Below are 14149 nucleotides of genomic sequence, written 5' to 3'. Positions count from 1 at the left end.
TGGAGTATATTCACCTTGTTGAGAAGAAGGCAGGGGACTGGAGACCAGTTGTTAATTTTAAGGGTCTCAACCAAAACACATCAAGATGGAGACTCTGCAAACTTTTTTGCTGGGAGATTGGCTTCTTTCAATAGATGTAAAAGATGCCTATTTCCATATTCTGGTACATTCAGAGAGTCAAAAAGAGGAGGGGGGGGGGGGGAATAAATCAGGGGACAGGTCAAGGGTCCAGTTGTAATAAAAAATGGACTAGGTAGTGAATATCAATGTTAGGTAATACACTTAAAGAACATTAGCCCATACAATAGTCCTTAAAGTGGTTGTAAACCCATGGGAAAAAAAAAGCAACCTGCAAGGCAAAGGCATAATGAGCTATGAATAACTTACCTGAGAACGAAGCCCCCGAAGCGGTCCTCCGTCTTCATGTTCGCCGCTGCAATGTATCTCGGAGTGACTTCTGGGTCTCGCTGCTCCTGCGCTGTGATTCGACGGAGCAGCGATGACGTCACTCCCGCGCATGCGCACGGGACCCTACACTCGCGCCATGTCACCGCGATCTGCGGCCTGCCCGGTGGCTGTCTTTTTGTAAATATCTCCTAAACCGTATAGGTGTAGGGGATATTTCTTGGACCTACAGGTAAGCCTTAATCTAGGCTTACCTGTAGGTCAAAGTGGTTTGTAAGGGTTTACAACCACTTTAAAATCTGCTGAATACTTGTAGGCAGACAGTCCATAAAGCAAAAAGCTCTAAAATTGAATCAAAACAAGAGAGAGAGAGAGAGACGATGCTCTCTAAGTGCAGCAGGTAGTTGACACACATTTATTATAATAAAGGGATTAAAAACACTCACAAAGGAATTGTGAAGTACAGGCATACAATAGTTACTTGTTCTGTCCGCATTTCCCGGGTACCAGAGATCTCCTGCGTTAATGTCGAGGGCTCCAGCTCCTTCTGTGTGTCCTGTTTTTGGTAACCAGATGAACTCATGGCCTTTCCTGAATGCTGGAGCGCAAGCGGTGGAGAATCAGGGAGAGCCCGTGTTGTCTTGAGGGTATTTACTCCTGGGAGCGGGGTTAAAATGGTGGCGCTTCGGAGCATGCGTGCTCCTTCATCAGGCTGTATCAGTGGCCATATTGATTGAGGGAGGATATAGAGCGAGTAAGGGGAGGGGTCAATATAAGATATAGGCTGCAAAATATATGTTTTGTTTTCAGATTTATATATTTTGGAATCAGAGATCTGAGTAAAACAATACATTTTCACACGTTCTGTGGGCACGTCTGTTTCCTAGGACCTGTGCTGTATAACTTTCTCTCTCGGCCTCATGTAATGGTAGTCAGATTCCAACTTCCAAGGCAGATGTGAAAGTGATTTGTGGCTGTGATAATGCTGAATAGGGATGAGCTTCGTGTTCGAGTCGAACGTACGTTCGACTCGAACATTGGCTGTTCGTCCGTTCGGCGAAATCCGAACTCTTGGTCCGTTCGCGTCAAAATTCGTGTGGCGCTCACGGCCCACAATGCACTGCAATGGCGCAGTGCATTGCTGGCTCATGATTGGCCAAGCATGCACTGTGACCCCGCCTGCTTGGCCAATCGCAGCGCCAGCAGCGAGGAGAGCCATGATTGGCCACAGGCAGGATGCCTGTGGCCAATCATAGCTGAGGCTGTGTAGTGCACGCCCCACACTATATAAGGCCGCCATTGAGGCAGCCTCGTGTAGTGTGTTAGCATCTGAAGCAGTGGGTGTTCTGTGTACCTTCAACACAGTACACACCGATCGTTTTTGGCTGATTTCCTATCTTGCTGTTGTGTAGTGGTTATTGTCTGTGCCCTGACCGCAGTATACACCACTATATTCACTATTTACTTCACTATATTTATATATCTTTAATAATAGAGCTTGCAGTCAGTAGTGTTAGGAGATAGTGCGTGCTGTCTGCGTGCTCTGTACCCAGTACATACCGCTATAATCCACCTACATAGCTGTTCTCTATTTGAGCCCAATTGCCATCTGCAGGAGTTATTGGAAGTTGTGTGTGCCTCCAGCACAGCACAGTATACATCTGTATATACCCCTTTATCTCTGCTGTTTTCTGGTTATTGTCTGCGTGCCCTGACCGCAGTATACACTGCGATATTCACCTACCTATATAGCTAGTGATCTATCGTTAATAATAGAGCTTGCAGTCAGTAGTGTTAGGAGATAGTGCGTGCTGTCTGCGTGCTCTGTACCCAGTACATACCGCTATAATCCACCTACATAGCTGTTCTCTATTTGAGCCCAATTGCCATCTGCAGGAGTTATTGGAAGTTGTGTGTGCCTCCAGCACAATATAAACTACCCAACTGCTGTTTTACCCAACTCCCTTCAGGCCATTACCATGTCTGGAAGGCCAGCAAGGAGAGGCAGACAGGCGCGAGCCGATAAAAGAGGGCAAGCAGGCTCTGTGTCTAGAGACAACAGTGCTGGTCGTGGACGCGGTGCATTGTCATCAGCAGGTGGCCATGGGACATGCTTGTCCTTCTTTTCGGCAGCTGGACATGTTGAACCGTAACATGCCAACGACTTGGTAGAGTGGATGACCAAGCCCTCTTCATCCTCCTCATCCTCTCTCACCCAGTCTCAGGGTAGTCGCAAAGCAGCTGCCAACGCATCGTCTTCCCTCCTCTCAATGTCATCATCAGTGACTCCTTCCCTAGACCCACCACGTCCTCCTGAGGAGTCTCCTGAACTCTTTGAACACAGTGTTGGGTACATGCTCCAGGAGGATGCCCAGTGTTTGGTGGGCTCTGATGATGACACTCAGCTAGAGGAAGGCAGTAGCGTGAGCGCAGAGAGAGGGGATGCTCAAGAAGGACAGCAATCTGGCAGTCATGTTCCACAAGCTGAAGCATACTGCCAGGTTTGCTACAGCGATGAAGAGGGAGGGGATGATGAGGGCACTGACTCCACTTGGGTGCCTGGAAGGAGGGAGGAGGAGGAGGAGGAGGAGGCACATGTCCAACGAGGCAGGATGCCCTCCGGGGGCCAGCTTAGGGGCAGCACACCGACTGAATCACACCGCAGAGCTCCGCCTGTGCAGAGCGCTGCCTCTGCGCGTTATTCTAAAAGTTCTTTGGTGTGGGCCTTTTTTGAGACGAGTGCATCAGATCGCACCGCTGCTATTTGCAACATATGTCTCAAGCGTATCTCACGTGGCCAAAACATCAGCCGCTTGGGCACCACATGCTTGACCAGACATATGTTGACCTGCCATGCAGCTCGTTGGCAAGCGTACCTCAAAGACCCACACCAAAGAACAAAGCGGACCTCTCCTTGCTCCTCATCAGCTGGCATCTCCAACCCCACTAGACCTTCAGTCCTCTCTGAAACCTGCTCTGAGAGGAATGAAGGTGTAGAATTAGGTGTGTCACAGCCAAGTGCTTCCGGGAACTCTGCTAGCGGTACACCCACGTCCGATTATAGCAGGCAAATGTCCCTGCCCCAGCTGCTGGACCGGCGGAAGAAGTTTACTCCCAGCCATCCACATGCCCAGCGGTTGAATGCTAGCTTGGCTAAATTGCTAGCACTTCAACTGCTGCCTTTTCAGTTGGTAGACTCGGCCCCCTTCCGTGAGTTTGTACAATGTGCGGTTCCTCAGTGGCAGGTCCCCAAACGCCACTTTTTCTCATGGAAGGCGATTCCGGCTCTCTACCGGCATGTGGAAGGCAATGTCCTTGCCTCGCTGGACAGGGCGGTCAGCGGTAAGGTGCATATTACCGCTGACTCATGGTCCAGCAGGCATGGACAGGGACGTTACCTGTCTTTCACGGCCCATTGGGTCACTCTTCTGGCTGCTGGGAAGGATGCAGGATAAGGTGCAGTAGTGTTGGAGGTTGTTCCGCCACCACGCCTCCAAAATGCTACTATTGGTTGTGACACACCTCTCTCCTCCACCCCCTCCTCTTCTTCTTCCTCCATGGCCTCTTCCAGTGCTCTGTCCTCAGAACCAGCGGTGCTCCGTAGGCGTTGCAGGGGCTACGCAAGTACGCAGGCAAAACGATGCCATGCCGTGCTTGCGCTGGTTTGTTTGGGGGACAGGAGCCACACTGGGGCGGATGTTTTGTCAGCTCTGCAGGGGCAGGCCGAGAGGTGGTTGACGCCACGCCAGCTTAAGCCAGGAATGGTGGTTTGCGACAATGGCACCAACCTCCTCTCCGCCCTCCGACAGAGACAACTGACCCATGTGCCCTGTGTAGCTCACGTCCTTAACCTGGTGGTGCAGCGGTTCTTGGGCAGGTCCCCCGGCTTACAGGATGTCCTGAAGCAGGCCAGGAAAGTCTGTGTGCATTTCCGCCGATCATTTAATGCCTGTGCTCGGCTGGCTGAGCTCCAAAAGGAGTTGAACCTGCCCAAGAACCGCCTTATATGTGACATGCCCACCAGATGGAACTCAACATTGGCCATGCTGCAGCGGCTGCACACGCAGCAGAGGGCCATCAATGAGTACCTGTGCGACTACGGCACCAGGACAGGGTCAGGGGAGCTTGGTTTTTTCTCACCACGCCAGTGGGGCATGATCAGGGATGCATGCACTGTCCTGTCACCGTTTGAGGAGGCCACAAGGATGGTGAGCAGTGACAGTGCATGCATCAGTGACACTGTACCTCTTGTCCACCTCTTGGAGCATACTCTGCGTGGAATAATGGACAGGGCACTTGAGGCAGAACAGAAGCAGGAAGAGGAGGACTTCCTTGCCTCTCAAGGCCCCCTTTATCCAGACAGTGTTCCTGCTGTGCCACCCATCACACAGGAAGAGGATGAGGAGGAGGAAGAGGAGGAGGAGGATGATTGTGTCAGCATGGAGGTGGAGGCTGGCACTCAGCATCAGCAGCAGCAGCAGCAGTCTTATAGGGATGATTTACAGTCCCAAGAAACACGTGGACTTGTACGTGGCTGGGAGGAGGTAGCTGCGGATCATGTTGTCCTTAGTGACCCAGAGGACTCCGGACCGAATGCCTCAGCTAACCTACGCTGCATGGCCTCCCTGATCCTGCAAAGCCTGCGGAAGGATCCTCGTATTCTTCGGATAAAGGAGAGGGACCATTACTGGCTGGCCACTCTCCTTGATCCACGGTACAAGGGTAAGGTTGCCGACCTTATCTTGCCATCGCAGAGGGAGCAGAGGATGAGACATCTCCGGGAGGCCTTGCAGAAAGCTCTGTGCAACGCGTTCCCAGAGACTGGGAGGTTACAAACTCCTGGTCCTGGACAACGTGTTGCTGAGGCATCGGTCAGAAGGAGCGGTGGAGAAGGTGGCCGTCTGACTGATGCTTTCAGACAATTTTTTAGTCCGCAGCCCCAAGGTATGATTGGTTCCAGCACCCATCGCCAGCGTCTGATTTACATGGTGCAGGAATACCTAGGGGCAAGGTCAGACTTGGACACCTTTCCCACTGAAAATCCTCTGGCTTACTGGGTCTTGAGGATGGATCACTGGCCAGAGCTTGCACAGTATGCAATTGAGCTACTGGCCTGTCCTGCATCCAGCGTTCTTTCGGAACGCACCTTCAGTGCTGCTGGTGGCTTTGTTACCGATCACAGGGTGCGCCTGTCCACCGAATCAGTTGATCGACTGACCTTCATCAAGATGAATCAGTCTTGGATCACCCACAGCTACCAAGCACCTGAAGCTGATGTAACCGAATAATTTTTTTTGAAATACCACATCCCTTCAAGACTGCCTATGCTGATGCTGAGTGACTGTCCTGTTATGTTGATTGTCTATCCTCTTCCTCCTCCGCTGATATGTTGGAAGAACATTTTTGGTTCTGGGTGATGCCAGCAGCCCAATTTTTCTGCCCCTGTTTAACAGGGGCGTTTAATTTAAATTTTTGATGCAATGCTTTGCAGCAGGGCTAATTCCTGCAATAAAACTAGAGTATATGGCAGAGGTTGCAGTGTGGTGGCACCAGCACCAGTGCCTAAGGCCCAATTTTTCTGCCCCTGTTTAACAGGGGCGTTTAATTACAATTTTTGATGCAATGCTTTGCAGCAGGGCTAATTCCTGCAATAAAACTAGAGTATATGTCAGAGGTTGCAGTGTGGTGGCACCAGCACCAGTGCCTAAGGCCCAATTTTTCTGCCCCTGTTTAACAGGGGCGTTTAAGTACAATTTTTGATGCAATGCTTTGCAGCAGGGCTAATTCCAGCAAAAAAACTAGAGTATATGGAAGAGGTTGCAGTGTGGTGGCACCAGCAGCAGTGCCTAAGGCCAAATTTTTCTGCCCCTGTTTAACAGGGACATGTAATTACAATTCTTGATATAATATTTCACAGGAGGGCCCCTTCCTGTGCCCACCCAGAGTAACGGTGAGGACTTATAGTGTTGTGGCACCAGCACCACAACCACCAAAGGTCAATTTTTCTACCACTGTTCAACAATGGCATGTAATTACAATTCTTGATATAATCGTTCACAGCAGGGCGCTCCAGCGCCCACCAAGAGTCACTTTGAGGGCTTACAATGTTGTGGCAAAACCAACACCTTGTTCTGCCATTTCTGCAGAGCATATAGGGCAGGCCCCTACTTTCAAACATCCAACTTACAAACATCTCCTACTTGCAAACGCAAGGAGACAGCAGCAAGTGAGATGAGAAAAGATGGACGACAAAACAAATTATACAGGGGTGATAACCCTTCCCTATGTTTTCCAAAAAGCTTAAAAATAGTTTTTTTGACTGGAGCTACACTTTAAAAATGTACCAGTTGAAAATTACAAACAGATTCAACTTAACACAACAAACCTACACAGTCCCTGTCTTGTTTGCACCGCCTGTATACTGCTGTTCTGAGTATATAGGGCCTGGGGGCCACACGCATTTCCTTTTTTTAATATGGGTACAGGGTTCCCCTTAATATGCGTACAAGATCCAAATAGGCTGGTAATGGGCAGGGAGGGCTACCCATGCCATTTTTCTGAATGATTTTCAACCATATTGCAGGAACCAGATATAACATTAAAACCGCAAGCAGTTTTAAATGGTGTTATTTCCGTTAAATGTCATTTTGTGCAGGGACTGTTCTAAACACGGGAAACACGTGGCACTTCACAGGCATACTACAGACACCCCACAGGCACCATATTTAAAGGAATATTTCACTTTTTTTTTTCACTTTAATCGTCATTAAAATCAGTGCTCCCGCAAAAACGGCCGTTTTTAAAACTTTTTTTTGCATTGACCCTTGTCCCCTGGGGCAGGAGCCAGGTCGAACGTTCGAGTCCCATAGACTTCAATGGGGTTCTAACGTTCGTAACGAACGTGGGGTCCGTTCGAAAGTTCTGGTGCGAACCGAACCGGGGGGTGTTCGGCTCATCCCTAATGCTGAACCTTGAGCAATGATCTTGTGGTGTGGTGAATTTTTGAGCCCAATGGAGTAATTAAAAAAACAAATGTAAATGGAATTTCCGGATCACTAGATTAGTGTCAAAAGGAGAGGGATTTAAAGGTGCAATACAGCAATGCTTGTATTAAAAACAGAATTACTGAGCAAGCAGGCTGTGCTTTCTGTAGATATTTTAAAGCTTAGATGTGTATTTATGCTGAAGTGTAAAGTTTGTTTTAATTCTTAGAAGTCCTATCTACCAAAAACAGATGTATGAGTTTTGTACAGATGTTTCCACGTTATACTTATGCTACCTCTTTGAATCGCTGGCAATAAGATTCCTGCATTACATGAACTTTACAAACGTACTTGCCTATTGCATTCATACATAGGAATCTTCAATATGCAGAAAATAGCAGTAACAAGATTCCATCAGCTGCAACAGGAAACATAAGTCTCCCTAAGATGTGGGGACAGAGTTAGGAACTCAACTGAAGAGATCATACACTTCAATTCCTAGGAGATATGTGAAGCAAGTGAGTGAACACCCAGGTCTGACCCTCTCGTGACAACACCTGTAAGAGCATCACCTGGGGTTTTTTTCTCTTCATCTAGGGCTCCAAATGGACAGAGTAAAGTGAGCAGTTATGTTTACGGAGCCCCTAGAAGACATTAAGGGTGTGCCCGACATTACCACTCAATTGAGGGTGTTCTTTGCTTGCAACTCCATCCTCAGGACTTTGATAGATTAAAAAGTGGAAACTCCATGTCCCGTTTTTTTCCTCCTGCCTCTTCAGAGGTCCCTTGGATGGGACAAATTGGATAGCTCCATTCCCTATAATTGACACACTTCCTGGTATCACTTGGAGACTTTTAAGCTTAGCTACGAGAAGGGGCTACATGAAGTTAAGCCCAACTTGTGGAAGCAAATGATTGTCTACAAGTTGACCAGAGACAAGAACATAGTGGTGTCTGTTTCTGGCCTACCTCTAGCCACTTGTAAGGTGGTGTGGAGGAATGTTTCTTCAAAGAGACTCACCAACAGGCACGAAGATCTGCCATGGATGGCGATCCGGGGGGGGGGGGGGATTGGAGGACAATCATACATGCAAGAAACCTGAGCAGATACAGGTGTTGCTCCTTTTTCATTTTCCTATAGGAAACTGCTTTGCATCTTTTCTGGGAATGCCCCTTAGCTCAGAACCTGTTGGTGGCCTTGGAACCAGAGCTCAAACTTTGTACCACAAACAGCCACCACCCACTTTTGTGTGCTCAGCAGACTATTTTGTGGTGAATTTGCACAGGAGAATATGGCGCCTGACAGATGATGTGTTGCTTTAAGGACAGTTTCTGGTGCACCAGAAATCCCTCATCCACCAGAGGGAGAGGATGTCAATTGAAAAGTGTCACAGACTGGTCCACAGTTTGCTCAAAGATTATAACTTCATGAACTTTAACCACTTCAGCCCTGGAAGGATTTGTCTCATTTCCTGATCAGGCACTGCGACGCTTTAACTAATAATTGCGCAGACGTGCAATGTTGTACTCAAACAAAATGTATGTGCTTTTTTACCCCCACAAATAGAGCTTTCTTTTGGTGTTATTTGATCACCTCTGCGTTTTTTATTTTTTGAGCTATAAACAAAAAAAGCAATAATTTTGAAAAAAACACAATATTTTGTACTTTTTGCTATAATAAATATCCCAAATTTTAAAAAAAACAAAAACACATTTCTTCATCAGTTTAGGCCAATATGTATTCTTCTACATATTTTTGGTAAAAAAAAATCACAATAGACGTATATTGATTGGTTTGCGCAAATATTATAGCGTCTACAAAATAGGGGATAGATTTATGTAATTATTATTATTTTTTTTTACTAGTAATGGCAGCGATCTGCAATTTTTATCGGGACTACGACATTACGGCGGTCAGAACGGACACTTTTTTGGGACCATTGACATTTATACAGCGATCAGAGCTAAAAATAGCCACTGATTGCTGTATAAATGTCCCTGGAAGGGAAGGGGTAAACACTAGGGGGCAATGAAGGGGTTAACTGTGTTCCCTAGGTGTGTTTCTAACTGTGGGGTGGATGTAACTGACTGGGGTAGGAGACATATCATGGTTTCTACTTAGTAGGAACAGATGATCTGTCTCTACTCCCCTGACAGAACCAGGATTTGTGTGTTTACACACACAGATCCCCATTCTTGTTCTGTCAGGAGCAATCGTGGGTGCCCAGCGGACAACGTCTTTAAGAGCCAACTATAGCTACGGCGATTTGCACAGCTGTGCCAACCTGCTGCAGTATAACTGCGGCAGCTGATCAGCAAGCGGTTAATGAGATAAAGGACGTCTGATGAAGATTTCCCCATACTCCACTCTCCTTTATGTGTCTTTGTCCTTCAATAAAACTTTGCGCCAGTGAACTCTTTTCCTCTCCCCATGCCTCTTTCATGTCCCCTATCACACTCATTGCTTGCTGAAATGTGTGGAAATGCTTTTGAACAGTTTATACTTTATGTTGTGGTGCTATGTAGGCCATACAGGGCAGGGGTCTAATGTCTGAAAATGCACCTCTAGGTATTTTGGTGGTACCTTAGGGACCACATAATGCTTTTGGGGTAAAGCAGCATCATGCATGATATTATGGTTCAAGGAACTGTGCTCTGCACAACGTTAGGCATTATACCGATGAGTGAATGTACAGTAGTTTATTGTGTAATTGGAACTGTATTGTAATGTAGTGTATTTATGTGCTGTATTGCAGTACAGGGTGAAATGTACCCCAATTAAAATGATTGTAAAGTTTTTTTTGTTTTAATTAACAAACATGTTATACTTACCTGCCCTGTGTAGTGGTTTTGCACAGAGCAGCCTGGATCCTCCCCTTCTTGGGTACCTCTTCGTTGCTCCTGGCCCCATCCTCCTGTTGAGTGCCCCCACAGCAAGCAGCTTGCTATAAGGGCACCCGAGATGGGGTGCAGCTCTGTGCCCATTCAGACACGGAGCCCCCATTCGGCCCCACCCCATCTCTCTCCTTTTTGCCTAACTGACTTTGATGGACAGCAGCAGGAGCCAATCGGGACGCTGTTGTGTCTCAGCCAAGGAGGAAGGAGAGTCCAGGATGGCCGAGGGACTCATGGACATTGCTGGAGAGAAATTGGGCTCCGTTAAGTATTAGGGGGTGCTCCTACATACAGAAGGCTTTTTATCTTAATGCATAGAATGCATTAAGATTAAAAAAAATCTTCTGCCTTTACAACTCCTTTAAGTATTTTGTTTTTTATTATTTTTTTATATAAAGTACTGTACTTTATATAAAAAGAAAAATAAAAACAGAGTAAAGGCAGATGTTTTTTTATTTATCTTAATGCATTCTATGCATTAAGATAAAAAAAAAACAGTGTGTATCAGAAAAAAAAATCGGAGTCTATCCAAGACTAAATATCAGTTTTGAGTGACCTGTTAAAGATATTTTCAATGACAGACTTACTTATCCTACATATCCTACAACATGGATAATTTGTGCTTTTGAAACGCTCCTCTCTAAGATATGAGAAATATTAACATATGTTAACATATGTGTGCTTTAAATGTATGCAATAATAATATTTAAATTACCCACAAGCGTCATGTACCTCTAAGGGAGATTTCTGCATGTTTTTCATGTTCCAGCCACATGGTAGCCTTTGGACACCATTTCCTGAACCCAAGCATTAGATATGCAGGATGCATAAGCATCTGTAAAAGGGTAACAATCATCCTCCCACCTTGGAAAGTGGAGGTGTACATTCATGCAGCGAAAGGCTGGGCTAAAAAAAAATAGGGCAATTGCGCACTCTGGACCATAGGCCCCTTCCCCTCATTATGGGAGTGCCTTTACCACCAGTAGTGACTTGGCTAACTAGAGAACTTTCCAGAATTTCCATATCCCTCCTGAATCCATCAGTAGCTGGAAAAGACTGGAGAAACTTCCAAAAATTCAGGGCTGTCTCAGATAGACCCCTAGAGAACCCCAGTATAAAATTGGGAAAACTTGGTGAATCAAACCTGTGAGGTTCCTTATATAGTTACATAGTTAGTAAGGTTGAATAAAGACACCAGTCCATCTAGTTTAACCTGACTGAGTGTCTACAATTGTCCCTATCCCTGTATATTGCACACTCACCTCAGTCCCTACTCTCAATGAGCCCATAAACCAAGGTCCCCATTCATATACTAGGGCCAATTTTGGACAGAAGCCAATTAACCTACCTGCATGTCTTTGGAGTGTGGGAGGAAACTGGAGTGCCCGGAGGAAACCCACGCAGGCACAGGGAGAACATGCAAACTCCAGGCAGGTAGTGTCGTGGTTGGGATTCGAACCAGCGACCTTTTTACTGCTAGGCGAAAGTGCTAACCCCTAAACCACTGTGCCGCCCCTCACTAGCCAGGATTAGAACCTCAATACTGTATGGCCATCTTTAGGAAATACGGTAATACCGGCTCATTGATAAGGCAGGTTAATCTACATAAGCATACACATTTTTAAAGATTTAAGAAACATCTACAATTCAGGAATTTCTTTCTTACTTTTACTGGCAATAGCTTCAATTGGTTGTGGAGTACAAGATATTAAATTGTGCTGGGAGGGTAAGTCAGAGTGGTTTAGTATTAAAGATGAATGATTAATGTAGTAGTTGCCATATACTGTATTAATATGTAACTGAAATGTCTGTTTTCCTTTTTGATCTAGTACCCACATGAAGTGAATGGAGCTCCATTGTATCTCTATGAAGTGGCCACTGAATCTGTCTGTGAATCCGCAGCTCGACTCCTATTCATGAGCATTAAATGGGCTAAGAGTGTGCCAGCTTTTTCTACACTGTCTCTACAAGATCAAGTGAGTTTAGAGTCATAAAACAGTATCTTCAAAATGACTGATTCTTATGTTTGTTTTACAGTGCTTTTGTAAATGGTGTTAAAGAAAACCAGTAATTAAAGTAATAAGCAGATCATTTGCTAGTTGCCTACGTGTCATACTGACCCTTTAGGAGTTCTTTCTTTACATCAACTTGTGTTGCTGCTTACTAACTTAACCTCAGTAACTAGTGAAACTAGAGACAGCCAGGCATCTAACTTTTTATAGCAAATTTATAAAGCTGTAAGGTTCTTACCAAGTAAATTGAAAATGCAGTTTAGATATTGTTATGCTCACTCCCCGATTGGGGGTAATCCTTCTAACTCAACATACAGTATACTTGCAGAATAATTAATGGGACAGACCATTAATAAAAGAGACGTTAATAAAGGGGATTGTGGAGTCTTTTTATTATTATACAAATCCTTTATTTTAGGGATTCAGGATTAAAAATGACAAATGTTATACTGCACCTTCACCCTCCACCATATATATATATATATATATATATATATATATATATATATATATATATATATATATATATATATATATATATATATATACACACACACAAGTGATGACAACTTTGATAACATATATCGGAACACCGTCACTCACAGCAATTCTATGCAGGTCAAACATTAATCCATTTAACACTGAGCTCCACAACCTACAGAAAATATGTATTGTCATGGTGCCTGGCAAATGGCATAATGGTGATAAATAATAACTAAACCATCAGTGATCTACACTGCACTGTTGGCATACAATCCTGCTTCAATACAACTTAGCATTATATTATTAGGTATATATATATATATATATATATAAATAAAATCATCAATTAAATGTGGAACTTTTAAAGGAATGAGCCTAAACGTAATAAATAAACAAGCAGGCAAAGCCATAGGAGCCCTAGTATCATTATTTTTACAAGAAAAAGCTCAATAATCCCCATTATTAACTTCTCTTCTATTAATGGTCTGTCTCAATTATTCTACAGCCAGGCATCTAGCATTTTCAGAGATCAACAGTTAGGCTGGATTCACACCTATGCATTTTTAGTGCCTTTTGCATTTTGCAGAGTTGCACTACAGAACGTGTTCCATAGGAAACCATGTTAAATGGACTGTAGTGCAAATCTACAAAAAGCACTAAAACTGCATAGGTATGAATCAAGCCTTACAGAACCCATTGTTTTAAAACGAATACTGGTCAAAATTGATTCTATGCACTAAAAAAAAATAAAGAAATATTTATTTGAAGACAATCTCACCATCACTTTGGTGTGATATGCAATGACAAAGTTATTGGCAAATCATTAGGCTAAATGTCAGAAATAAACTGGTTTGTAAAAAGTACAATTGATAAGTAATGCATTTTCTAAAACATCCTATTGTCCAGTTCTGAGTGAAACATGGTTATAATATTTCCACGTTTTTATGTATTCAATAAAAAAGTATACTTTATTCAGTGAGCTCATATTCCAAATTTACTGTTTGCCCTAAAGAAAGCCTTGATAACTAACATTTCTACAAGCTTTGTGTTCCATATTTTGGAATTGTGTTAAAGGAGAAGTTTGGGGTTTGCAAAAAAAAACCATACATACTCACCTCTATGCTGCAGCATCTATGCTATGCTGCAGCTGTCCCATTTTGGCTTCAAGACCAAGAATTAGATCACATGACTGCTGTTCACTCAGTTCTCAGTCTGCTCACAGTGGAGAGCAGTGACTGTCAGTCACAGTGTTTTGCTCTGCTCCTGCAGTGGCGGGCAGGGGTGGGGTTGGGAGCAGCTGTCTCTTAGCCATGCACTGAGGGGTGGCATCAGCTGTGTGGATCTCAACAAATTTGTGGGAATCTTTCCAGA

At 44.8% G+C, this 14149-nt stretch overlaps 1 protein-coding gene across 1 annotated transcript in view; it reads left to right on the top strand.

Moving 5' to 3' along the window:
- The window catches only part of NR2E1 (nuclear receptor subfamily 2 group E member 1), a 90732-nt gene that overhangs the window by 58823 nt on the left and 17760 nt on the right, over positions 1-14149 (top strand). Inside the window, exon 5 of the mRNA XM_077487153.1 lies at positions 12113-12259. Coding sequence (XP_077343279.1) covers positions 12113-12259 — 147 coding nt within the window. The remainder of the gene's footprint in view (positions 1-12112; positions 12260-14149) is intronic.

The sequence above is a fragment of the Lithobates pipiens genome, unplaced genomic scaffold (assembly GCF_037356315.1).
Source record: "Lithobates pipiens isolate NorthernLeopardFrog02 unplaced genomic scaffold, aLitPip1_a1.2 Scaffold_18, whole genome shotgun sequence".
Taxonomy (NCBI): Eukaryota; Metazoa; Chordata; class Amphibia; order Anura; family Ranidae; genus Lithobates; species Lithobates pipiens.
This window is presented reverse-complemented; position numbering and strand designations above follow the sequence as displayed.